The sequence below is a fragment of the Nyctereutes procyonoides genome, unplaced genomic scaffold (assembly GCF_905146905.1).
Source record: "Nyctereutes procyonoides isolate TBG_1078 unplaced genomic scaffold, NYPRO_anot_genome, whole genome shotgun sequence".
In the NCBI taxonomy this organism is placed as follows: domain Eukaryota; kingdom Metazoa; phylum Chordata; class Mammalia; order Carnivora; family Canidae; genus Nyctereutes; species Nyctereutes procyonoides.
In genome coordinates, this window is record NW_026575139.1 from 33,662,369 (window position 1) to 33,689,763 (window position 27,395).

General features: G+C 38.4%; 1 protein-coding gene across 2 annotated transcripts; it reads right to left on the bottom strand.

Moving 5' to 3' along the window:
• Positions 1-31: 31 nt before the first annotated feature.
• ZBTB1 (zinc finger and BTB domain containing 1) lies at positions 32-27,251 on the bottom strand. Of its 2 annotated transcripts, XM_055303800.1 has the most exons (3): positions 27,032-27,251; positions 8,849-10,761; positions 32-1,885 (listed from the first exon to the last, which is right to left on the bottom strand). In XM_055303800.1, the coding sequence occupies exons 2-3, from the start codon at positions 10,741-10,743 to the stop codon at positions 1,849-1,851; spliced, it is 1,932 nt and encodes a 643-aa protein (XP_055159775.1). In that variant the 5' UTR covers positions 10,744-10,761; positions 27,032-27,251; the 3' UTR covers positions 32-1,848. The 2 variants fall into 2 exon arrangements, with proteins under 2 accessions (XP_055159775.1, XP_055159774.1); XM_055303799.1 differs by lacking the exon at positions 32-1,885 and having other exon boundaries at positions 7,548-10,761; positions 27,032-27,250.
• Between the last annotated feature and the right edge of the window lie 144 nt (positions 27,252-27,395).

The window sequence follows — 27,395 nt, forward strand, 5'->3', positions numbered from 1 at the left end:
TAAATAAAAGCAATTATACAGACAGTTTAACTTCTGAAGATAGAGGAGGACATTTTATTAGGTCAAAGCAATGGATTGAAAAAATGTAACAAATTTCCCATGTAACTCAGTAACTCCATTTTATACTGATACACAGAAAATAATCACATTATAGAATGCATTTATATCACTTATAATGTAATTCATTACATTTGTAATTTAGTACAGTCAAAATTTAAGCCATATTTTGTTTCTGAATCTACTTCTATCAGTCAGAAATTATTTGCTGAATCTCTACTATATTGGTCTGGTAAGATTGATAATCTTTTATTTTGTTTGTTTCCTACTTGTTAGAAGTTTTATATGCTTCCCAAGAGATAAACCATAGTTTTTTTGTTTTTGTTTTTAGAATTTAACACTTTTCTAACCTTATTTCTCCTGAAGCAGGTGAATTCATATGAATTTGAAGTCTTTGGTGGATTTCTCTTCTCCCTTCAGGTTTCTATACCCACTATCACATTCTAACTAACTTTATCTATTTTTTTGTTAGTCTGATTAGAATGAATATTCAAGTTATCATCCCACTTTATAGCTAGAGATTTTAAATGACTTTACTTCCATATATACTATTATGTTATAGTCTAAGTTAGATTTCTTTGTGTCACTCATTAAAACATTTGAAGAAACAGGCATAAAAACAAAATAAGCATTTCTGAAAATATATAACATCATAATATTGCATAAGAAACAAAATAATAATAGTAATAATGAATTAGAGAGTTAACCAAAAGTAAAACTACAAGTGTATTCAAGTATATAAGGAAATGATATGGCTATAAGATTCATATGGTTAAGAAATGTGTTTATGAGCATATATATATATATATATAAAACAAAGTATTTGGAGCCAAGTTAAAAATCTCACCAAACATTTCATTTCCTAGTGAAAGGTTTTTTTAAAAAACAGCAATCATTGTTTCACTCAATACTTAGTTGAATTTTATCTTGAAATTTGAAAGCTGAGAAATAATGGTATTATATGTTAATACTGAGAATAAATATTTAACAGAAACTCATTCTATTTTATTACTAAGTTCAGAAGAAGATACGGTGTTAAGATGCATTCTTTTTGTTGTCTGTGATTTATGAAAATCTACGACTATTGAAGTAATTAATAACCACTTGTTTTTCCTTCAGGTTAACAGGATTAACAGGGAACTTCATTAATATTAATAATCAAGTTTTTGGTATATACAGTGAAAAAGGAGGAAGGACAAATGTTACATTACAATGAGCAATAACTAGATTATCTTTCCTTGTTAAAATATTGGTATCACATTCTTTTTCTCTGTACCCACATCTTTTTATTTATACTCTAAATTACAGATTTTTGGGTGTACTTTAATTGTCTAACTACATTTCTTAATATGTAAACTGTGATTCAGATTATTTTAAGTTTAGGATTATATGTGTTTAAACAGATATGTTATTATCTCTTTATAATATATTTATAGGAACCTAGCAAGCCCTTTATTTTAGAAGGGACCATGGAAGATAATTAGCATATAAAGTTTCATTTTAGTGTAGCTTTAACCACTGATGTCATATGAATAGTTTAGTTACTTTTCTTTAGCAGATTTTCCACAAATACTAGGAGAGTCACCGTGAATCAATTTTGTCACAGCAAAGTGATTCCAAAGTGATCTTTACTGAGTTTTCTTGGATCCTTGAAACTGGAACTTTTGGGATTGATGTTTGTCAGGAAGACAGAAAAGATGGTGTCACTTCAGATCTGATATTCCTGGGTCTGGACTTAAAGATTATCTGTTGAAGATTGATTCTTCCCCATGTCCTCTCCAAATTCAGATCTCACTTCTCCAGAGGTTTAGAAGGCCCTATTTCACCACTGCCACACAGAAAAAGACAAAACTCAAGAAAAATAATATTACAAATTGACGACGGCTCTATAAGATACAACATAATTCTTAGGTCAGAATTTCATGGCGCTTGGCACCAGGCCAGCACAATATTACTACAACAAAAAATGGGAACAAAAGCATAGTTCCTGGGACTTAAGTTTATTTAATTTCTTCCTTAATGTAACTCATTGTACCCATCAAATATAAGGTGTTCTTAGCACTAATTCTTCAAATATAGGGATACCTTCTTATTGATTCAAGCTAGAATGGGTAGGACACATGCAACATGAAAAGATAGGTCAGCCAGGTAGAGGAAAGTAGGAAAGAAGCAGTTACGAGGTGTCTTCCTTCAAATAATTTTACAGTGTACTTTAACTTTTTAAAAAATTTGTTTAAATGACCTCTACACCCAAGATGGGGCTGGAACTCATGAGCCTGAGATCAAGTGCCGAATGCTCTACCAACTGCACCAGGCAGATGCCCCACAGTGTACTTCCAACGTGTTAATGTTGAATCTCTGGTTGAAAGGTAGGCCCAACAAATTTAAAAGTTCATGTTTTTACTGAGGTGCCTTCAACCATCAAGCTAACATTGTTTTCTTCAAATATTAAATGTACACTCTGCAAATGAAAATAGAGTACACACATACACACACCCCAAGGAGCTTTCCTGCAAATTCTTAAGTTCATAACGCTCCTAAACTGCCCCAGTGATTCTGGGTAGAATTATTTTTTATACAATACTTTGCCCTATTTTTTTTTTTTTTTGAAGAGTGTTTTTTAAAATATTTTATCTCACATCAGAGAATGCATAAGCATTTGAAAGAAAAAATGACTTCTGTAATCTGGACAGAATTATATTTCTGTCATCTAAAAATGAGCTCTGCTGATTCTGACACAAGCAATTGGTTTAAGTACAATGAAAAAAACATAGTAACTTTCAAAGCTTAATTGAGGGCTTCACAGGCTGTCTACTTGAGTGTGTTCCTTTCTCATCAAATAGATAAGTACAAAGGGTTATGCAAATTTTCTCACATAAAATTGTTAATATTCCTAATTCTGAAAGGAAATGTCTTTTACATATTTGTCATCCTTTGGCCCTAGAGTTTCCTGTGCCACCTTATTGAAATGGTGATTAGTGATATTGGTATTTTCAATTCAGAGCCAAGTACTGGCTTGCAGCCTTTATACCATCTTTTTTGTCAGTAAATGAATAAAATAATGAGAAATTATAATGGCTTCCTGCCCCCTAGTGATCTGTGGTGGCTTGTGGTAGGAAGGATGAACAACTGTCATACCAATGGCCTTCAGCGATTTGGTTCTCCTAAATATGAGGAAACATAAAGGATTGAAGCTTCTTAATGGTAAAGTCAACTAAGCATATGAATATAAACATGTAAGAGTTATTGGTTCAAAATTAGCATGAGTTTACACGTTATTGTCATTTAGTTAAAATTCATATTTACCAATACAGACACAAATATCTTTGCATTTTAAATCCTTGCATCTTTGCCTTTTGCCAGCAGATAAATTTATAAGTAGCTAAATTTCATCTGGTTTTAATAGGAGACTCTACCCATACGTTACCAAGTAATAGGTCCTTGAGTTTGACAGAAGGCCATGAAAGTAGGCCACCTAAGTGATTATAGACATCATCTGTGGAGTCTTCACTATCTTATTTTTCTCTTCACTTAAAAAGTAACATTTGGCAGATGGTAGAAAGACCATTAGAGCAGTGGACTTAATATAGTAGTAGTAAAATCTATCATAGGTTTTAGACATCAGGTAATAGATGCATAAAGTTGAAGTCAGATTAGATTGGGAGGGGGATTGTTTCACTTAAAGCATTAAATGTTCATTTTTTTTAGTTTGCTACTAGGTTAGGGTGTATAAACAGCTGTCGTTTCCTGAAATTATCTTTCATTTCTTTTATAAGACTGTCTTTATGAGTTAACACAAAGTATTTTTGGTAAATTGAATTATAAAGCTAGAATAACCAACTTTTGTTTTTAGACAAATTTAGATTAGTCTATAAACTTTAAGCAGATCAATCACAATATGGCAATTAGGGATTTTGTTTTGTTTTTTAGCCAAAGAAATGAAAATTTTCTTAGCCATATCATCTGTTAAGACAAAAAAAGAGGAAATTTGTTATTCTGGGGTCCTGATTTTTCTTGGGAATCTTTTCAAATGATTTGAATTATTGAACTTATCAGTCTCACAATCATTAAAATGGTGACTGGCTGGAGAGTAAAATATAAAGGTCAGGAAGAGGGAAAACAGGAGGGAAAAAAGTCACAGAGGTAGAAATAGAGAAGTTGAATTCAAATTAATTTTTAATTGAGTACTTAAACAATGGGCCCTCCAAAATGGCTGATAATACCACTAAAGGTTTAAATAAAGGAAAATTAAAACACGTCAATATTTAGTATTTCTAAAACATCATTCTGAATGACCCATTCAAATAATAAGTTTTGTTTCCAACTGATACATTTTCACATTATCCAACATGTTCATATTAGGTACCCACTACCTTACCAGGCACAGCAGATCAGATGATGAACATGGAGCACAGAGTTTCAACAGGTTTATCACATGTGTTCTAGACTGAAAAGGCCCTTCATTGTACCTCTTGGTAGGTGAGGTATGTGGCTTAGTGGGTAAGTACAGGAACATAGAAATCAGGTCTAGGTTCAAATTCCAGCTCTAATGTTAAATTTCTGTGTGATCTTAGGAAAAATACTCCCTCAGTGCCCCATCTGGAAAATTAGGATAATACTTACCTCATAGAGCTGTGAGGTTTAAGTAAAATTGTATATACAAAGCACTTAGCAGAGCATAAAGAACACTAAAGGGATACCTGGATTACTCATTGAGAGCTCTAGGATGGATGGGTCACGGGCTTCCAAATCTGGGCTGCAGCTTCAGGCTCTTACACCCCAAAGAACTCCTACTTGCTTCAGTTCACTGGAAAGCATCCTGTCACCCCGTTTGATACAGCTCAAGTATTAAGGAGATGGCGGGCCTTCCCCAACGATATGTCCCCACAGAGCTTTTTGGCACCCTGGAATCCTAGGCATTGTTAATGTTAGGGTGCCTATAGGACACAAGTATTTATCATGGAAAAGCATGATAAATGCCAGGAGGTGGGGCAGGAGAGGAAAGATGAGGAACTGATTAAGTAGATTAATGGCAAACAACAAAAAATTTTAACTGCTAAAGCCCATTAAAAATTAAGGAATACACCAAATTTTTTTATTCTAAACAATGTGTACACATACACATTCAGGTCTTTCTTTTGCTTGGTACTAATTTACCATTTTGGTAACAATGACATTTTAACTATTAAACTGGTTCCTGGGGGGATTTTCCAGAGATCTATTAAATATAGAAGTTCTTTAAGGTTGTAGAGGAAGAAGTATTGTTTAACCAGGGAGAAAGTTGCCAACCACCACCCAGCCTCTCTTCCTACTTTTTTAGAATATAGAAGTCGGCATATCATCTCAAGTATTTAAGCATATCCTTGGCATGTTGACAACAATTGTTTTATTAGGCATTTTATAGCTACAATTGTCTTAAAGTATCAGTATTACTTTAACTTATCAAATTACTTTAATCTCTGCCCTCACATAGACAATTCCAAATGTTTATTTTTTATTCAGCTTTTACATCTTTTTCATATTTTTGTTCTCAACTTCAGTACTTAAATCAATGATTTTTTTATGTCAGTCTATTGTTTTTCCTTTTAACTGATGCTCTGACTGCCCTAGGGAAGTCTGTCCTTTTAATTCTTTTAGTTTTATGACTAGCCCCTGGAATACTTACGTTCTTCCTTCTATGTTCTGTCTATATTCAAACTTCATACATTAAACATTAGCCGTGTATCATTTTATGCCTGAGAGTCATTTCTCTGAATATTTTTACTTTAAAAATATGGGAGAGATTAAGACAAATTTTTAAGTCTTACTCCCCTACTGCTTCATTGTTTTATTAATCTGAGATTTTTGAGTCCTGTTTACTAAAGAATTATAAACATCTGAGTCTCACGTTAATTGGTGACAAGCTTGTTAGGCTCTGACTCCATTTCTCCAGGATTTCTTGCTGGAGAACAACAGGCCCTTTAAGCAAGACTGTAAGACACAAGATGCCACATATGTGTCTAGATTTTCCTTTCATTTTTTGGATTTGGAGCCAAATTACATAAAGACAGGAGGAGAAGGCAGCTTCCACAAGGGCTAGACGCAGTAACAAGGAGTTACAGCTCTGTAACCCCAGCAGAGGAAAGTCAGAGGGAACTGGGCTGGAAAGAGAGGCGTCAGACATTTTCATTCCCCTTAAGAGGCAAGTAGCCTTTCAATATACTCTCTGCCCTAATAAGGAAAACTTGTACATTACATGTAACAGAACCCTGTGCTGCCCTGTAGCTAGTTCCAAGACAAAAACACAAGGTGTCCTGTGTCATATGACACTAGGAGGAGACAAGACAATGGTAAGGTGGGGCTTTGTGAAACCATAAACATCTCAGTTATGTAAAGTTAGATTATGTTCAATGTTTATATATTTACTTGCTAATTGTTGGCTGTTAGTACATGTGAAAACGCTAAATTAATCCCCCCCCCTTTCCTAATGGAAGAGGTAATCCTTTTTTCAGCGTGGTAGTATTTAGAAAGAACCCTGTTCTTTAATGGTGGGAAGCTACTGCAATAAATTTTCATGAGGATCATGTAAAAAAGTGATCCTCCTAAAAATTCTGTCCATTAAACTATATAAATAGTTTGGAAATTTGGAGTGAGTTTATCTTGTCTTTACACAAGCCTCTGATGGTTTCTGGGTTTGTTACAGTTTTATCAGGTTCCTATCAATAATGTATATATATTTCATTTAAAGTTTCATTTCAGATTGAATTCCTTGATAAACTACTGTGTCCAAGACTAAGATGAATCACTTTTCCTGCTTTTTCTGCTATGTGGCTTTTTAAAAAAACACCTAACTTCTTCTTTATCTTTTAGTGTATTTCCCCCATCTCAATTTCCCATTATTTTGTTTTCATACCACATGCCTCCTGCACTGTTCCTGTTCTTATGTAATACCACAATGTAGCCCCACAAATCTCTGAGCTCACACTGTGCTCTCTTACTTTTCTCTCAACTAGAACTGTGTTAGTCAAATATCTCTCAATTCTCTTGGAAATTTGTTCTCTTATGCAAATTGTATAGAAAAATATCACTTGCATTCTTAAAAATCCAATGTAAACAAAAAGAGCGATGTTAAGTTACTGTTGATAATTACAAAATTATACTTTTAAGTACATGTTATTTAAAATCCCTTTCATTATGAGAAGGGTATCACAATGCAAGTAATTCACATTAAAAGGTACTCTATTCAATAGATGTGTTTATTGGTGGGGTCAGTTTTGCCAGTGTTTTAATTCACATGTGAATCATGTAGACCTCGTGTCAGTAATAACTAACAATACTACTTTGACTAAAAAGTGTTCAACTATTTCCACTTCTATGCTCTGATTATTTTATAGTCCTCAAATTTTGTAGTCCTTTACAGAAAAAAATAAGAGCATGGTGATAAACTGCAATTTGCCACACACATTTCCTCCAAATCTTAGTATAAAACACAAGACATTTTTTCCACACTCTACTTTTATAGAACAACCAGATTTGTAGTTGATTTCTTTATTTTATTTGATTTATCAATATACATGGCAGCTTTCTCAAGTCTCAAAGTAAGTTCCAAAAGTATGTAATTTTAAAGGTGAAAAATCATTTTCCTTTAGATGTCATATTCCTAGAGAGCTATTAAAGTCTATTTATAAACAAAAATAATTGATAAACTAACACACTTTAGAAATCAGAATATTTTAAATTATTTTAAATGAATACAAGATATGTCTTTTTAATTAACTATCATAGTTAAATTTAATATCACAAAACAAAATGACTTGTCCCCACTAATTTCTCAAGTGGGGTAAGGTCATTGGGTTTTACACTTAATATAAGTTTTAAATGTGATTATTAAATGATAATATTTTATCAATTATAGGAAATATTCATTTATAGGAATTTCCTTAGGTCCATCAATCTTTTTAGGCCAAGTTTGAGCCCATGTCAACCTTCAAGTTTAGAGTCAATGCACCTAACCTGCCTAATAAGCATGTCAATTTAAGAATATGAATTTCATTGATAAGAAAGGGGAATAAACAGTGGCTAAATCACTGTTCAACTTAAAAAAAAAAAGGCTAAATGAGATAGTTTCAAAGAGCTAATTACTTTTAAAAAGTTTGTTAAATAAACACGAATGGCCACTGATATTGGATTTAAAATTTCACAGGATAACCTTAAAAAAAAACCCACATAGAAATAGTAAAGTCATCACCTTATGATAAAAAAAACTAAAGTTTAATAGTCATTGAAGGGGTAACAACCACTTGTACTCTACATTGAAAAGTAATTTTAATCATAGCTAAGACAAACTAAAAATCAAAGAATTCTATTAAGAAATAACAAAAATGATAAACATTTAATAACACCTAAAATGTAGATACTTAAGATCCTAAACAAAAATATTAAAGGTAAAAGGGCCTTGAAATTTTTCCCCAACGATTCATCTTATAAAATCAATTTCTAAATAGCGCATATCCTTTGCTTTGGTGTTTTGTCTGCTATCAACTAAACATTAGTACAGTAGAAAATCACTTATGTTCTTTTCAAATGCTTGGCATTATAATGTGATCTCATATCTTTCCTCAAATTAAATTTTGCTCCACATATTCCACATGTATACAGATGAACATCCATGTGCTGTTCCAACTGTTCATTATTTGGGAATATCTGAAAGCAGACCTGGCATATAGTCTCACCAGCAGATAAATGAGAAATCATATGCCGTACATGGTCATGTTTTCTGAAGTTTCCTTGATCACAAATGGAACAGACATACCTGGCCATGCCTTTGTGCATATCATTGTGCAGTCGCAACTGACGTTCTCTTAAAAACTGCTTTCCACATGTCTGACAAACAAACTGTTTTTCCTTAGTATGAACAGTATAGTGTTCTCTTAAGTGACACCGCTGATAAAATCCTTTTCCACACAGATTACAAAAATGCTTTCGTCTGTGATCTCTCTCATTTTCTTCCATGATGGCACTCTTAAACACATCCTGGTCCAGACAGCTAGACATATGTTCAACCACTAGATTTTCGGTTTCAAACCGCTGGCCACAATTAGGACATCGAAAAGGACAGGCAGAATGTTTAAATAACTGCTTTTTTTGGATACTGTTTATCTGGAAATGATTGTCCCTAAAGTCATCCAACATTTCAACAAACATATCTCTAATTTCTGACTGCTCATCAGGATTCTCTTCCATGTCCATCTTCTCCTCCGTATTTCCTAACCCGTTCATGGTCAGATCTTGGGGTTCTCCACATCTTTGCGCATGTTCCTGAAGCTGCCTACCCTTAACAAGGATCTGTCCACATTTCCCACATGCACAGATATTTTCAATGTGTTTGGCTAAGTAATGAGATGACAGGTCCTCCTCAGTTATTGTGAGCCCACACAGCTCACAAGATGCATTTTCGGTATCCTCTTGTACTGGACTGCTGTTGTTAGGAGGCCTCATATTTTCTAAGCCACCTCTTTCATCAGCACTTATTGACATCCGAGGTTTTAGCATTTTCCTACCACTTTTCTTAATACCAATATCTTCTTCAACATAGTATCTATAAAATGGCTCTTCAGGTTCATCTTCTAATTCATCGTTGTCTGTGGATTCATTACAGTCTTTATCAGTAACTTTAATAATGTTAAAGTCTTTTAGTTCGTCTGTAGGAATATCTTCTGGCTCCATCTTGATGATGATTCTTTTCCTGTCAGCAGCTCTGCTTTTCTCTTCGCTGGCTACTTCAGACTCCATGGTGCTTTTTCTGCTTCCAGTGGTTGAAGTCGAGTCATCTGCAGCCTGGCTCGTGTCTCCTCTGTATTTGTCTGTCTGTGTAGAAAATGCTTTGGAAGATTCCTTTTCACCAAATTCAGCCTTGATACTTCCATCTTTTCCATCTCTAATATCGACTATTCTATGGTAGGATCTTGTGTTTTGGTATGAATGTCTGTTAGTACAGGTTAGCACATGCTCATCCAATAATTTTTCACAGCTAAAGCCAAATCCACAACTGTCACAGGTAAAACTCCGTCCAAAGCGCCGTGACACACGTTCTTTCGGAGTAGATAATTTGGACACAGAACTTTTTTTACATACATCAAATAGTGGTTCGGGGAAATTGCCTAATTGTAAAGACTCTTCATCAGGCTCTCTGTTGTGTGGTGTATTTACTGTTGAACTTGGCTCTGCACACCACCTATTGGCTTCACTGCCATTTCTAGCCACTGTGTCTTCATACATTCTTACCCCAAATATCATTTTGCTGTTCTGTTTGCTAGAAGCAGAAGACGAACATTTTGAACTAGAACAGTCTGCATCCTGTATGTCTTCTAAGCAGTCAGGAACATTGTACAGCTGCAGGTAGTTCATTGCCACTTTAAACTGCTCAAAACTGGAGGGCGCAGTCATAATTTTTCCTAAATACATAAATTGCAAAATGAGATCAAAACACTCGGCACTAATTTTCATGTTGCTGAGATTCAGTTGTGCAGTACTGTGCTGATGGTTCATGAAAAACATTCTGAAATAGGAGCTACAGGCAGCCAGAACTGCTTTGTGTGCTTGAAAGTAAATGTCATCGATTGCAATACAGCAGTCACAGAGGAAACCCCACTCCCTTTGGTTGTTTAGCTGCTGAAGAACGTAGCTGCTGTGGCTGGGCTTTGCCATCTTCAATTAATTAGAGACCTATGTGGAGAGAAATATTAAAGTCAGACAAGGTATCTTTAGAAAAGCACTTGAATCATTTTGATTATACTTTAGGATTTGTGTGGCTTTGGTAGTACAATAAAGGTATAAGTACCTTTTATTCTCATGTAGCAAAACTCAATAATATACACCTGAATCATTTTCTAGGTGTGAAGATGGAGAAAACCCAACCATTATTCAAGCTTCTCATTTTGATTTTAAGAAACACAAGGTAAGGTATTCAAAGCAAAAACCATCATTTTGGTTTCATCGCAACTCTATGGGGGAAAATGTATGCTAAATGTGAAAGGAAAAAGTTTAAATGAGAGTACTTGAAGGATATAAACAGCGACAGTAAATAAAATAGCAACTTAAAGTTTAACCAAATTGCACAGTTTTAAAAACTTCTCACATAATTGATATTAAGGAACTATTGCTCATTTTTTAAGCGTGGTGAGTGTATTTTGGTTGTGTTAAAAGAGTCCCTATCTTTTAGATACACATACTGACATTTAGAGATGAAATGATAGAATCTAAAGTATACTAGAAAATAATCCAGTGAGGTGGGTGTAGGGGCTATAGGTGATACAAGATTGGCCATGTGTTGATAACTATAGAGGCTGGAGACAGGTATAATTCTATTTTTGTAGTTTGAAAATTTCCATAGAAAACATTCTATTAAAAATGCTCATGAGAGTATATGGAAATGGCAACATGCAAATAAGTTTAATCAATGCTTTTCTCTTGATTATTGGAGAAGCAATAAATCTGTAGAGTCAGAATATCTGTCTTACATCTCTGGGCATGCACTTTAGGGTGTAACAAAGCAGTGGATTTGTTAGGTACAGAGGTGTCTATCAAATGGTAAATTTTTCTTCATTTTTTAATTGTTAAAAAAGTATACAAAGTAACATGTGCTCATTGCAAAGAATTCAAATATATAAGTAAATAGAATAAAAATACACCTTAAGTCATGTACCTCTTCCCAGAGGTAACCTCTCCAAACACTCTGGATTGCATATCTTCACATCTGTTTTTATGTCTCCACACAGAGTCAACAGATATTGAATAGCTACTATGTTCCAATGCACACAGTTTTTTCTCTTGCTGTGTTTTCTGTAGGTTTTTTTTTTTTAAATACCTAAATGATATCATCATATATATACCTTTCTGCTAGTTTTCTTCATTTAACATACGGTAGACACTATAAATTTTATTAGTGTAGCGAGTTGACTTTTGGTAAAAGAGGGAGAGGAAAACATTAAAAGTACTAGAAGCCCTATGGAAAACATTAAAAGTACTAGAAGCCCTATTCATTACATAATAAAACTAAAATAAGGAATGCCTGGGTGGCTTAGCAGTTGGGCATCTGCCTTCAGCTCAGGGTGTGGTCCCGGGGTTCCAGGATCGAGTCCCGCATCAGGCTCCAGCATGGAGCCTGCCTCTCTCTGTGTCTCTCATGAATAAATACATAAAAATCTTAAAAAAAAACCCTAAAGATCCAATTTTAACCTCAATTTTTAATCTGTATACATAAAACTTCAGAATCTTCTACTTAAAAACAAGTTCCTACAGAAGTTAAGCATAAAAAGAACATTTAACAAGCTGTTCAGAGAAATGTTCAATCTTCAGTCCCCAAACCCTTCAATCCCTGCAGTGATAATTAAGAGGTATCTACAGCTTATTTCCACTTGTTTGTCACAGATCATCTGTGGATCACATACCCTTTCTCCACTACCTGAAGACCCACCCTACCACCTCCTTCCTGTTCTTCCTGTTCGTCCTGCCTGATGACAGTTGCATAGCCAGGGATGTGCCTCTTCTACTGAAAGGAAAGTGGCTTTATAATGAGACCTTCTGCCTTCTTAAAATTGCAACCACTATACCTTTTTTGTAAGCCAGATCAAGCATGTCAGATAAGTAGAATCTTTCCACCTAAAAAAAAAAAAGAATCTTTCCACCTATTCAACCTTCCGTAAATCAGATGTCTGTACGCAATGAGGAAGCATGCTCAGTGTGTACTTAAATACAAGAAGCAATATATGGACAAGGATATTCATCAGTATGTTATTTATCATTTGAAATGCCTGGTAATAAAGGGGTTGTAAGTAAACCAAGGTAAATCCGCTACCTAAAATTCACTGTCCTGTGGCCTTTAAAAATTAAATTTATGAATGAAGACTGCAGAAGAAAATGAGTCAAGTTTCCAGGATGGAAAGTCAAGTAAATAAACAAAGGATATGAAATTATGTAACAATTACAATTATATAGAGAATCAAAACAACAAAACCTTACTCAAAAGGGAAAAAAATAAAAAAAGAAAACACATACACACAAATGTGGACCCCAAACCCATTTTAAATAGAATGAAATTTCTAGCTCTATATTCATTTATGGGATTCAGAGAGAATCTTGATAATAGAGGCAAAATGATAGATGTTATCTCAAAAAAATTTAGTAGAATTGTTAAAAAATAAAACAAACTCTTTTGAAAGGACAGTGGATGCCCAACCTGGAAGACGGATGAGATGTCATTGAGGACAGTATGATACAAAGAAGAGAACACAGGCTTTGGATCAGAGAGACTCAAGTTCCAATCTGACCATGCCTCCTTTGGTAACATTTATCTTCACTGACTCCCAAGTTTCCTGATCTGTCAAAGTGAGGAGAATAAAATGTCAAATAACATTTCAAACATGAGGATTCATAGAAACAATATATAAAATGTACACAATTACTGACATGTGAAAATTAATGGAAGTAAAACTTGGCAGTTGTGGTGATTATGCTTATTTAAGCATCAGGAGCTAAGTTTGACTAGATAACCTTAAAATTTCCTTCCAAACAGAGTCCAGTAGTAGGAATGCCAGCAGTTAAATCTGTAAAGACTTTCAGGTTTTATTTATTTTTTATTTTTTTAAAAGATTTTTATTTTTTCATGAGACAGAGAGAGAGAGAGAGGCAAATACAGGCAGAGGGAGAAGCAGTCTCCATACAGGGAGCCCAATGTGGGACTCAATCCCAGAACTCCAAGATCAGGCCCTGAGCCAAAGGCAGACGCTCAACCGTTGAGCCACCCATGCATCCCAAGACTTTAAATCTCCTATGCTTAAGATAATAACAAGAACTCTTCTAATCTATATGGAAAGCAGTTTTATGGCCGGCAACCAAAAAACAGGTGCAACTATATACACCACCAAAATGACAGGCACCTCTACAGCTACAGCCACAATTAAGTTAGTAAAAATACAATGAGGAGGACACTTGATGGGATGAACACTGGGTATTACACTATATGTTGGCAAATAGAATTTATTTTTTTTAAGATTTTTATTTATTCATGAGAGAGAGGTAGAGACAGGCAGAGGGAGAACCCAGGCTCCATGCGGGAGCCCGACATGGAACTCGATCCCGGGACTCCAGGATCACGCCCTGAGCTAAAGGCGACACTCAACCACTGAACCATCCAGGCGCTCCGGCAAATTGAATTTAAATTTAAAAAATATAAAAGTAAAAGTAAAAAGAAAAAGTAGAAATACATTCTATGTTAACATAAAACTTAAAAACTAGAGGAGCAACAGCATTTTAATGCACATTTTTAAATGCAACAAATATGCATTGAGTGCTCCGGGTGTCAGACACTAAAGTACTGAGAATTGGCAATAGCACAGGTATTTTGTCATCTTGAGGACACATCACTGAGGAGAAACTTGACTTTAGATTAGTGACTTCATTCATTATGTATTCGGTAAAGTACCTACTCTATGGAAGAAGGCATCATGCTCCGGTGGAGAGAACAAAGGGCTCTGGGTCAGAAAGGCATGGGTACAAATACCACTGTCTTCAGATGTCTTTCTATATCCTTACCTTCCCCTTAGAGCTTGAGGCTGAACAAAATTCATGCTACCACTACAGCTTCTAGGCTGACATACAATTTTAATTTCATCAGTGTCATTACTGGAACATGCTAATGTCCACGTTCCAGTAAAACTTTTTAAGGTAGAGTAACTTTTTTTTTTTAAGATTTTATTTATTCATGAAAGATACACAGAGAGAGGCAGAGACAAAGACAGAGGGAGAAGCAGACTCCGTGCAGGGAACTAATGCAGGACTCAATCTCGGGATGTGGGACTGCGCCCTATAAGCCAAAGGCAGACGCTCAACCCCTAAGCCACCCAGGCGTCCCTAGTATCAACAACTTTGTTCTTGTTACACCACACTAAAAAAAGCTCAGAGAAGGTCTAATAACACAAAATAAATAAAGCCCCAAAAAATAGAAAAAAAAAAAAAAGTAGGGCATGGAATCGGGGGTGAGGGATCTAAATTCCTATGAGACTTTTCTTTTTTAAAGTAACCTTTTTTTTTTTAAATTTTTATTTATTTATGATAGTCACAGAGAGAGAGGCAGACACACAGGCAGAGGGAGAAGCAGGCTCCATGCACCGGGAACCCGACATGGGATTCGATCCCGGGTCTCCAGGATCACGCCCTGGGCCAAAGGCAGGCGCCAAACCGCTGCGCCACCCAGGGATCCCTCCTATGAGACTTTTAACTTGTTATCTCTTAAGAAGAATTTTTGCATTAAAATTTTAAAAATTCATTCACTTATTAAAAACAATTTCAAATTCCAGAGTTCTCTCAATTTTTTGATAATCTTAATAATTCTACCAAAAATACTTAACTCTATATTAAACCTTGCAAACGTTTTAAATAAAAGGGTTTTATATTATATATTTTAGCTGTTTTTATTTTTTAAGTTTTTATTTTAATCCCAATAAAGTTAATATACAGTGTTATACTAGTTTCAGGTGTGCAATTTAGTGATTCAACGCTTGCATACAACACTGGGTGCTCATCACAAGTGCCCTCTTTAATCTCCATTACCTATTTCACCTAGCCCCTAAACTACCTCCCCTGGTTAAGAGTCTGTTTCTTGATTTGCCTGTTTCCCTGTGCTCATTTGTTTTTTTTAAATTCCACATATGAATAGAATCAGATGGTATTTGTCTTTCTCTGATTTACTTTGCTTAGCATTATACTCTCTCTTATCCATGTTGTTGCAAATGGCAACATTTCATTATTATGGCTGAACAATATTCCATTGTGCATAAATACCACATCTTCTTTATCCATTTATCAATAGGTGGATACTTGAGCTGCTTCCATATCTTGGCTATCATAAGCAATGCTGGTATAATCATAGGGGTGCATGTATCCCTCTGAATTAGTATTTTGTATTCTTTGAGTAAATACCCAAAAGTGCAGTTGCTGGATTGTAGGACATTTCTGTTTTTAACTTTTTGAGGAAACTCCATACTGTTTCCAACAGTGGCTGCACCAGTTTGCATTCCCACCAACAGTGCAAGAGAGTTTAGCTATTCTTGTCTTTATAACTGAAATCTGTGATTGCTTTGTGTTACTAGCTGTATCACTGGTGGAACAAGTTTATTACAGCTAGAGGTCAAGGGCTGCAGCTGAGAGCAGGACTTCAAATGTGATCCGAAGCTGAGAGTACTAAGGTCTGTATGCATGCAGTTCTCCAGGAAGAGAGAGGAATTAGGTGATGCAAAGTATTTTACAATGAACTTTTTAACTTTTAGTTTGAAAGTTTCATCTCATTCAAAACCAGCTGCCAAGCACATTAAGAATATTAATTTAGATACCTACAGATTTTTAGAGTTTAGATCTAGTTCTTATTTCATAGAAGGGTAAAGATCTAAGACTGTTAAACAGTGTATCAGGGGGATAGTTAGCTGTGGTGAAATGGGTATTAGGACTACAGGATGAGGACTTCTGACCACGAAGGTGTGTACCAACCACTTGGTACTATGTAATGTGCCCTTCTCCAAGGAACACTCAGCAAGGCCTGGGCATGAGTCCTTAATACAGGGTAGTTCTGGCTGGCTGCTCTTGCAGAAGTGACTACTCACATCTGAAATCGATCTGTAGGGGTACCTGGGTGGCTCAGTGGTTGAGCGTCTGCCTTCAGCTCAGGTTGTGATCCTGGGTCCTGGGATTGAGTTCCACATTGGGCTCCCTACTGGGAGCCTGCTTCTTCTCCCTCTGCCTGTGTCTCTGCCTCTCTCTCTGTCTCATGAATAAATAAATAAAATCTTAAAAAAGAATGAAATCTAACTGTAATGTTGCTTTATCTGTATAGGTGCATCTAGTCTTATTCAACAGACATGTTCCCTAAATTATACCATGTAAGCTATTTCGGTAAATTTCTCACTGACAATAGTAAGGTATCAGAAATACTTTTCCTTCATCACTAAATATCTTAAATTGGAACAAACAATTTTGCTCAAAGTTTCTTTTGCATCTGCCTCAAATGATAATTGAAGGGTCTATAAATAAGCATATAAACTGAATGAAGTAGTAACTTACAGTAATTTTGGAGTGACTCCTTCTGTAAAGCAAATCTCTTTTTAATGTGTGCCCTAGACCAAGGAGGCTCCCCTGGGGATAATTTGCATAGCCTCAGTGAATCTGCTGCAGAACCTCCTATTAGACTTTCAATTTAGCTCCCCAATCCCTGAACTACTAACAATTAACTCTGAATCTCAGAGGTCATTTATGTATCTATATTCATTTTTTCATACCTATTTCTGTGTCTTATATGATTGGAGATAGATATAGATTTAATTTGAGGGTTATAGACTATCCTTTTAAAAAGCCTGAAGTGAAATGAAAGGATTCTCTAATGTTAATAAATCAGAGTATCAGCATGTGTTGAACATCTACAATATTCCTAATACTGCATAAAGTATTGAACTAAAGGGTAGAGAAGAATGGTAAACATGGAGCTAATTACATATGAGGGATTAAATTTTAAACCAAGAAACAATTTGAGAATAATTAAGTACTAAATTATACTGAATAAAGTTCAGCAAGAGTTGGGGGGGAAGCATGATTGTACTAGAAGAGTAGGCTTTAGGAAGGATGTAGGATTTGGGTAAAGCCTTGATGAATGAGTAGGATAGAGAAAAACAGCAGGGGAAAGGCATTTTAGGTATCTGTGTAAGTGTGTAGGTAAAGAATTAGAGAGGGGTACACAGCAGCATAAACAAAAGCATGAAAATGTAATGGGAGGGAAAGCAGATATGCCTTACTGGACTGGTAGATGGAGGCTATAAGGGTAGAGCAAAGGACAATTGTAATATGATAATGGGAATAGCCAACACTTGTTAAGTCTTGCTATCCATGGTCAGGCTCTAGTCTAAGCAGGTGTGTGTGTGTGTGTATGTGTGCACGCGCACGTGCATATACATACATATATTTATATACGTGTGTATATGTATATATATGTGTGTGTGTGTGTGTGTGTGTATTGGTATGCAATGTTACATAACTTCTGTAGGGCCACAGAGGACTTGGTGGGATTAGAACACAAGCAATATGACTCTTGAGCCTAAGATCATGGCCTTAGAGATTTTGTCACCTATAAAAATAAGGTCACTCTGGTGAAATTCTTTCCTAGAATATCATTTTCCAGAGCATATGTGCCAATGCCTAAGCTTAATTAATTAAGTTCCTTAGGTTTTCTCCTTGAAAGTTCCAGGAAGAATCAGTTTTGTAGATGCTCCTAAAGATAAAAGGTTTTACTTCAAGGCACTTAAATGACAGACACAATCAAGGTTAGAAAATCTTAGTCATTTTTTTGAACAGATATTCTGGCTGGCTATTAGACTGTAAATTCAGTACTTAGCACAGGAAGTTCTGAAATTATAATTGGGTTCTGTTCCAAAACTTTATTTTTAAGTTAGTTATTTGGAACTTGAAACACATATTCCCATAGAAACAATGCTATAAATGGTGAGTCACTTCTATGCTCACACTCTAAAATCTTTTAAAATGCTTAATGTAGCTTTACATTAGTCCTAACAGTGCTACAGCATGACTTTTATCATTTGCACCAACAGAGGTACATACAGCAATGCTTACCTCACTGACCTCCAAAGGGTAAAGATGAGGCTTAAAAGGCCTTTGTGCCCCCAAGTGCCTAGCACTCACTGCCCACATAGCTGGCACTTGATGCATGCTTGCTAAATCAAAGTCTTAAAAAGAGCCCTGGAAGCAGGCACCAATAGATTTGGATACCAGCCCTACTAACCATAGCTAACCCTATTCAGCTATGATTAAACATCTTTACCTCTCTAAACCCACTTTTCTCATCTGTAAAACATGGAGAATTATACCCCTCACAGGGTTCCTATGTAATTTAGAGACAATTTCTTCTTGCCTTTTCAGTCAAGCATAATACAATTTTCCTTAAGTATTAATATCATCATGATCATAGTTTATAGCATCTTACAAAGTGCTCAAGCATCACCTGATGCTTTATAGGTGAGACAACAAACTGAGGTCCTATGAGATTCAGAGACATGCTCAAAGTCACTTCCAGTTTTAGTGGCTGACAGCAAAGGCCCTTGGCTCCTCAATCCTGGTCTAGGGCTCTTCCTACTATCCTGCAGCCCCCAAGTACAGAAACAACTGCCTTTCTCCTCTGCATCAACCGTGTTTTGCTGAAATACAGAACCTGTTCAGATTGGCAAGGGTTGTTTGCACCTACACGAAATGGCCTGAGATTGTGGTGCTTTGGGAGATCGTGGTTTGTTGGCTGATTAGTAATTTTCTGTGTCCTAGCTTGTCAAGCCAACAGCTGTCATTTCTAAAAGGGGTGCTGATCTCCTGCTGCCCACCATTTCAGTCTGTTATGGTGCTACTAAAGGTGTTACTAAAGGTAAAGGTATCCACAGAGAAAGCAAAGTGAACATAATAGCTTCTGGAACATTTCTCTCTCTCCAAAAGGCGGAGAGGGGAACCTGGGTAGCTCAGGTGGTTAAACACTGGACCCTTGGTTTCATTCAGGTGATGATCACAGGGTCCTGGGATGGAGCCCCGTGCCAGACTCTGCACTCAGCAGAGTCGGCTTCAGGATTCTCTCCCTCTGCCCCTTCTCCACTTGTGCTCCTGCTCTCTCTCTCTCAAATAAATAAATCTTTTTTTTTTCAAAGATTTCATTTATTTATTCATGAGAGATAGAGGCAGAGACATAGGCAGAGGGAGAAGCAGGCTCCATGCACAGAGCCCGATGTGGGACTCGATCCAGGTCTCCAGGATCACGCTCTGAGCTGGAAGGCAGATGCTTAACTACTGAGCCACCCAGGCATCCCTCTTTTTTTTTTTTTTTTTAAGATTTTATTTATTTATTTGAGAGAGAGAACACAAGCAGGAGGAGAGGCAGGAGAGAGAACCAGACTCCTTGTTGAGCAGGGAGCCTAACCTAAGTTTTTTTTTTATTATTATTATTTTTATTTTTTAAGATTTTATTTATTTATTCATGAGAGACAGAGAGAGAGGCAGAGACACAGTCAGAGGGAGAAGCAGGCTCCATGCAGGGAGCCAGACGTGGGACTCGATCCTGGGTCTCCAGGATCACGCCCCGGGCTGAATGCGGCGCTAAATCGCTGAGCAACCCTGGCTGCCCTGACCCAGGGTTTTGTCCCAGGACCCCGAGATCATGACCTAAGATGAAGGCAGACGATTAACTGACTGAGCCATCCAGGTACCTCTTAAATAAATGAATCTTAAAGAAAAAGAGAGAAGAGGAAAAAGTATTTAATCTAGGCAGTCTCTACATTTTGATCTGTTCATCTAAAGAGGCAAATGGCATCTTCTGACCACTAGAGGGCACTGTGTGAACAGCAGGCTTCTCTCTGCAAACAGCAACTTTATCAGGAAGTGACTTTTTGCACGTGGCATTCGTATTGGTATTCTTAGGGTTCATTTTGTGGAACTTATATCTATTCCAGAGTGCCTCTGTGACTTTAGGACCCACCTAAATCTGCTTCTCTCCCTGTATTCTGTCTCAGCTGGCACTGCCATGCACCAATCACTCAGGGTACTTGGGAGTCACCTGGACTTCTCCCTCCCTTAATAGTTAACTATTAAGTCTTACCAATTTTCTAGTATTCCTCACATCTGCCCCTCTATTCCATCCCTACTTTCCCTGCCCTCCTGAGGATCCTATCATCATTGCTGAGTTATTGCAAAAGGCTCCTTAACTGGTTCCTCAAATCCATCCTTCACTTCAAACAATTCATAAAAAACAAAAATCAGACCATTTCATTCTGCTTAAACCCTTCTATGGTTCCCTTCACATATCCCCAGGCTAAACTAAAAACTCCTTAGCAAAGCATACAAAGCCAACAGTGCCCACCCACTGGTCTTATGTTTGGCTACTTCATGTTCAAGCAGCATAAAATGGCTTGCTCTCCCTGTTCTCCTCCCAAGCCCACCTTATTTAATGTATTTATCTCCATTTTTATTCATGCCAATTGGTTCTTCTGCCTGAACCTCCCACATATCTGAGAATCAGTTTATCACCTCCTCCAGAAAACTTTCTGTAATACCTCCCTTGCCCACTATTTTAGGTTTTGTTTGTTTGTTTTAAGATTTTTATTTATTCAAGAGAGACACAGCAAGAGAGGCAGAGACACAGGTAGAGGGAGAAGCAGAGGAAGAAGCAGTCTCCCTGCAAGGAGTCCGATGCAGGCCTGGATCCTGGGACCCCAGGATCACACCCTGAGCCGAAGGCAGATGCTCAGCTGCTGAGCCACCCAGGCGTCCCAAATGTTTTATTATTTTTTTAAGTAGGCTCCATGCCCAATGTGGGGTTTGAACTCATGACCGAGATTAAAAGTCGCATGCTCTACTGAGCCAGCTAGGTGCCCCCTATTTTAGGTTTTGATATTACTCTGTATCCTCCTTATTTTACACTTATTACACTATATTTTAATCATCAGAACAGCAACATAAAGTAGGTGTTAAAGCGTAGACTAACCAGATTGCCTGGGTTCAAATTCTGACTTTGCCACTTATTAGGTGTATGACCTCGAGCAGGTTGCATAAGCAATTTGTACCTCAATTCTCTCATCTGAGAATGGGGATGATAATCCTACTGTTTAGAGTTATCACGGGCAATGGCTGTCAAGGAGCAAATGCTAGAAAGAACTGGACACCACAGTTTGTATCTGTCCCTAGGTCTCCCCACTAGATTATGTACAACCTGAAGGCAAGGCTGTTAGCTTGTTTCTGTGCAACACACTAAGTATTCAGTAACTGTTCCTGAATGAGCAGCTGGTGAGGCAGTTCCAGGACACTAGGAAGTGCTACCCAGGCTCTTTCCCTCAGGAGATGCACATAGCTTTTTAAATTGTACTCTCTCCAATTTTTCCAGTTATAGCCACCCTTTTCTTCTTTAATTCCAACCAAAACCCTGAAAATTTCACTCTCTTAGCTAATTAAAAGAAAATGAAACCAATAAAAAGAGTATCATAAAAAGTGTTCATTCTAAGAAGCTTAACTCCATTTTTAAGTCTCAAATCTATTTAAGATTTCCCTTCATCCCGAGGGACCTACACAGCAAAAGCTTTCAAGCTTTCATATATGCTGTTCCCTTTACTCAGAAACTTTTCGATGTCCAGCTCACTCTTTGGGGAGTGTTTTTTTTTTCTCCCCCTGATCTCAGGGTAATGAAAATGCCCCTCCCCTGTGCTTCTAAGACAGCCCCTACCTACAACTATATGGTGACAAAAAATGTATCATCCAAAATGGATGTTGTGTCTATCAACACACTCTTGGCAGGGATTTTAATTATGTGCCTTCTTTGCTTTGCTGTAAGCTCCTTGAGATCAAGGCATTGTCTTAGTCTTCTTCACTGTATCCTCTGAGCCTTTTAACAATTGCCTGGTATTTGATTAATTTTGAATGAATAAATGTTGAAGTAGGTGTTTTATTTTGCTTATCAATTTCTTTTTTTTTATTTTAAAGATTTTATTTATGTATTCATAGAGACACACAAAGAGAGAGAGGCAGAGACACAGGCAGAGGGAGAAGCAGGGTCCATGCAGAGAGCCTGACATGGGACTTGATCCAGAGTCTCCAGGATCACACCCTGGGCTGCAGGCGGCGCTAAACCGCTGCGCCACCGGGGCTGCCCAATTTCTTTCTTTCTTTTAAGTAATCTCTAGACCCACTATGGGACTTGAAGTTGTGCCCTGAGATCAGGAGACACGTTTCACTAAATGAGCCTGGCCAGGCACCCAATTTTTTATATTACTTCAATCATGGCAACTCTTAAATAGTCCTCAAAAATTTACAAAGCAATTTCCCATACATCAGACAACTATTCTCAAAATAACCCTCAGACAGGTATTTTCATAATCCTCATTTTGTTAATACAAGTTTAGTGGTTGATACCAAAGTGCTCATTTTCTAAGTAGAAGATGGGACTCGAATTCTGGAGTCTTGATTCAGCACCCTAAGTTTCAGCTTTTATAAACCAGACAACACTCTTCCTGGCAATGACTATTAACTGAAGTGCTGCTTTGGAACGTCCTGAGCCTCCCAGTCACCCACTCTCATACAGCCCCCATATTGCAGGCAGAATGCCCTGCCCCTTCCCCATCCCCTCCTTCCATCTGCTGACTCCCACGGCCCATCAGAGCAAACCCTTCCCTAATATTAAAAGATGTAAAGTGGGGATGAAGCTCTTTAGTTATCTTGAAAAAGGATTATGTGTATCTCACATAGATAACAAATGGAAAATCTGGTTGGTGATTTAATTCTTTAATTTTCCAGTATTATTTGGGAAATGATTTTATTTTTTAAAGATTTTATTTATTTATTCATGAGAGACAGAGAGAGAGGCAGGCTCCATGCAGGAAGCCCGACGTGGGACTTGATCCCAGGTCTCCAGGTTCAGTCCCTGGGGTGAAGGGGGCTCTAAACTGCTGAGCCACCATGGCTGCCTGGAAAATTTTAAATTCAAAGCAGAGTAGTATTAAAAAAATCCATGTCCCCAATACTCTCAAATAATCAATGTCGTGATTAAACTTCGATGTACTATTTTGGGGCTTTGTTTTCAGATCATCAACTACTTTACACTCATCCTCCTTGAATATAAGTGATTCTGTACTTTGACTAAAATCTTCTGTAGTTACCATACAAGCCACTATGTAAGAATAGTTAGAAATCTAAAGTATGTGCCATCTCCTTCCATGCCACATCTAAAAACTGCAGAGTCATTAATTCCTTTCTTCATTCTAATTCTCTTTCCTTGATGTTTTGCATGCTATACCTCTAGATACTAATCAAGGGGAACCATTCATGCCGTATCAGCACAGGGATATCTAGGCAGTGGTCTTCATGTCAAGTATAGCTACTCCTTCCCAACTATGAAATTATGAAACTCTCTACAAATGTGAAGCTTTGGTTTGTTTTTTTTTAAACAAGTTTGACCAGTATAAATCAAGCCGTCAAGGTTGGACCTCAACATTAGCATGAAAAAGTATGAGAACTAGCCCACCAAGGTACTGTAAGTACTTCATAAGGACAAACCTAAAATAGCAGCCCTGTTATATTTAAACGCTCACATCTGTTACTCAATCATAGAATTTTAAACCAGTCCAATGCAAAACATTCCCTTTTTCTCCCCCTAGTCAATTCTCACCAACCTGAGTAGGGAATAGAGAACATAAGGCCATGAATCATCATAGGCCATCCTTAGGCAGAGTGAAGCATATACAACAGCACAGTTAGAATCAAATGTTGCCTCTTCTTGTTTTAAACAAGGAATTGACTGTTAACAGTTACCTCTGGGTAGTGGGAATCAATGACATTCATTTTTGTATTTTATGTATTCTAGTATAGGCTGAATTCTTACCAAGAGCATAGATTTTATAAGTATTTCCATTTTGAGAAAAAAAACAGAATAGACATGAACCACTTTTAATTTGGTTCACATAAAAGCATATAACAATGTCAATATTTCAGGGTAAAATATATTTGCACAAGAAAAAATATCAGGAGAAAACAACTTACAGAGACCCAAGTGACCTCTCAAACAGATGTTTTTCAAATACAACTCCATTTTCTTGGAAGACAACACATTACAATGTAAAAATAAAAAGCTATGGAAACTTTTTTGCCTTTGTATCCCAAATGGTTTCCTCCCCTTTGGGCCAGAAGGTTAATAGCAAAGGCTATTTTCCTGGCTGGAGGAAGACAGGCCTGAAAGCAGGCACTTCTTTACTCTTGCACATTAGGATAGAAAATGGTGCTGCAAGAAAAATGGACACACTCTTAAAAAGCTCCATGAACTTATCTTCTCCAGAGCCCTGCAAAAGATGAGAATAAGGAAACTACAAGAATTTAGCACTGTCAATGTGAAATCAAAACACAAGGTCAAGAGCAAGTGGCTGAGACTGTGCTCATGCCCTGCTAAGGTCCTGGTTAAATACAGTTTCTTTTTTCTCTGACAATGATGTACCAGGGCTCCCTCACTTATTCCCCCAAGTAGGCCATCACATTGGAGTGGGAAGAATAGAAAGGGGTTTAGGAAAGGACAAACAACCTGAGTTATTCTACACCCTGAAAATTTGGTCGTAATGGAGAAATCTCTTAAAATGAATGTAGGATGTTAATTAAAGGCTCTACTGTAGACTGTATTGATCTTTGAAAATAGTTTCATGACCCCTATGTTTCAATTCTTTTTTTTTTTTTTTTTAATTTTATGATAGTCACAGAGAGAGGCAGAGACACAGGCAGAGGGAGAAGCAGGCTCCATGCACCAGGAGCCCGACGTGGGATTCGATCCCGGGTCTCCAGGATCGCGCCCTGGGCCAAAGGCAGGCGCCAAACCGCTGCGCCAGCCAGGGATCCCTGTTTCAATTCTTTTTAAGATGAGGAAGCCCCCTGGGGCAGCCCGGGTGGCTCAGCAGTCTAGCGTTTTAGCTCCACCTTCGCCCAGGGCGTGATCCTGGAGAGCCAGGATCGAGTCTCGCATTGGGCTCCCTGCATGGAGCCTGCTTCTCCCTCTGCTTTGTGTCTCTGCCTCTCTCTCTCTGTCTCTCGTGAATAAATAAAATCTTAAAAAAAAAAAAATGAGGAAGCCCCCATCTAGCACCCAAACCCATTCACTTATTGAGACTGCATCACATAGCCAGCCGAGTGAATCAAAAAGAAAGTTTTGAGGTTGTGATGGCTAGCCATCATTCAAGCTTCATCTTTTTGTGTCCCAATTTTCCCATCGTATTCATTTGCACTGGCAAAATTTCATTGAATCGAATTTCTTGGTTTCAGAGGAGAAGGTAGCGATTGTTTTGAAGTTAACATGAGAACTGCATCCTTCACCAATTCTGCTCCAAAGTGCCTTGAATTCAAGAAACTGATTCTAAGTCGCCTCAAAAAGCCTGGAACTATTCCTTGGGTTCGAGAAAATTTTTCCTGTAATAGTTCTGCTGTGAGACAGTGAGACATACGCTATGGAAATACAGTTAGGCCAGTGGAGAATCCGCGCGTACCTACCACGTTGAAGCTCGATTGGTGTAGTATCATACGGATACCCTACTGTCCCCAGAAAGCATCAAAGATTTTCATCGACATCTCCCCAACGCTCCCAATTTGGAAAAGGTCATGTCAACCTTTCAGATCCTACAGACGCGCTGCTTAGGTAAAAAGGGAGGCTTGGGAGGCTGGCTCAGCTCAGACCCAAGCCTACGTATTTTAGTGGTAACGACTCCCGATCTACAACACATTTACCCAACACTAACAGAACTTCTAGCAAGCGCCCACCACCGGAATCGAAAGCACTTTCTTCCCACGAAACACATCTTTTCCACTGAAAATTCCCAAACCCGAGACTCACTACTTTTCACTGAACAAAAAGCGTGTGTGCCGACAAGACGGGGTGGAAAAGAGCGTGGCAAGAATTTGCACGGCTCTTACGCCTCCTCCCTCGGAGCGCGCCCAAGTCTGCGGCCTCGGGCTCCGGGACACTTCCCCTCCCACCCGCCGAGGAGCCGCAGCTGTAAGTTGAGAGAAGCGGGCTCCGGCACGTCAATCAACCCGGTCCTCCCGCCTCCCGTCTACACCTCCCCTCCCCCCCACCCCAAAAAAAATAAAGGCAGAGAAAGAAAAGGAAAAGAAGGTAACTAATTTGGGAACTGGTCTCCGCGGGGGCTTCGCTTCGGACCTAGGGAGGCCGCACGTCCCGGACCCGGCGCGCCGGCGAACGGCGGGATCGGGCAGGCGGCCCGGCAGCCGCCCGCCGCCGAGTCCTCGCGGCGCGTCCTCCGCGCTCCGGATCCCCGCACGGGTCGGCGCCGCTCCGGCCCCGCACTCCGCCAGGCCCGCGGCCCGCGTCCCGCGTCCTGCCGCCCGGGCCAAAGTTGCGCAAATAGCCCCACAACTGGCAGATACTCACCGGCCGCGGCAGGAACCGGGGCTGCGGAGGTTTTAGGGAGTTTAAGGCAAACCGGCCACGGGAAAGGCGGGCGGAGGCGAAGGGGCCGCGAGCTGCAGTGGCGGCGGCGCGCGGCGTTCGGGCTGGGCTGCGCGGAGAGGCTCTGGCTCTGCCAGGGACTGTGCTGCAACAAAGGACTTCCGCTGCCGCACAGCCGCGCCTGCCGCACCGCACTGAGCCGGCCCCGCTTACGCGGCGACTCCGGGTCGGCCCACCAGTTCGCTGCGGCGTCCGCCAGCCTTCCCCTCCCTCTCGCCCGCCCACCCACTCCGCCGCTGGCTGCTAGGGGCACCCGCGGTCGCCTGTTTGTTTGCAACAAGTTTCT

Excerpts from the sequence above, each read along its gene's own strand:
- ZBTB1 (XM_055303799.1), bottom strand. The coding sequence starts at position 10,743 with ATGGCAAAGCCCAGCCACAGCAGCTACGTTCTTCAGCAGCTAAACAAC.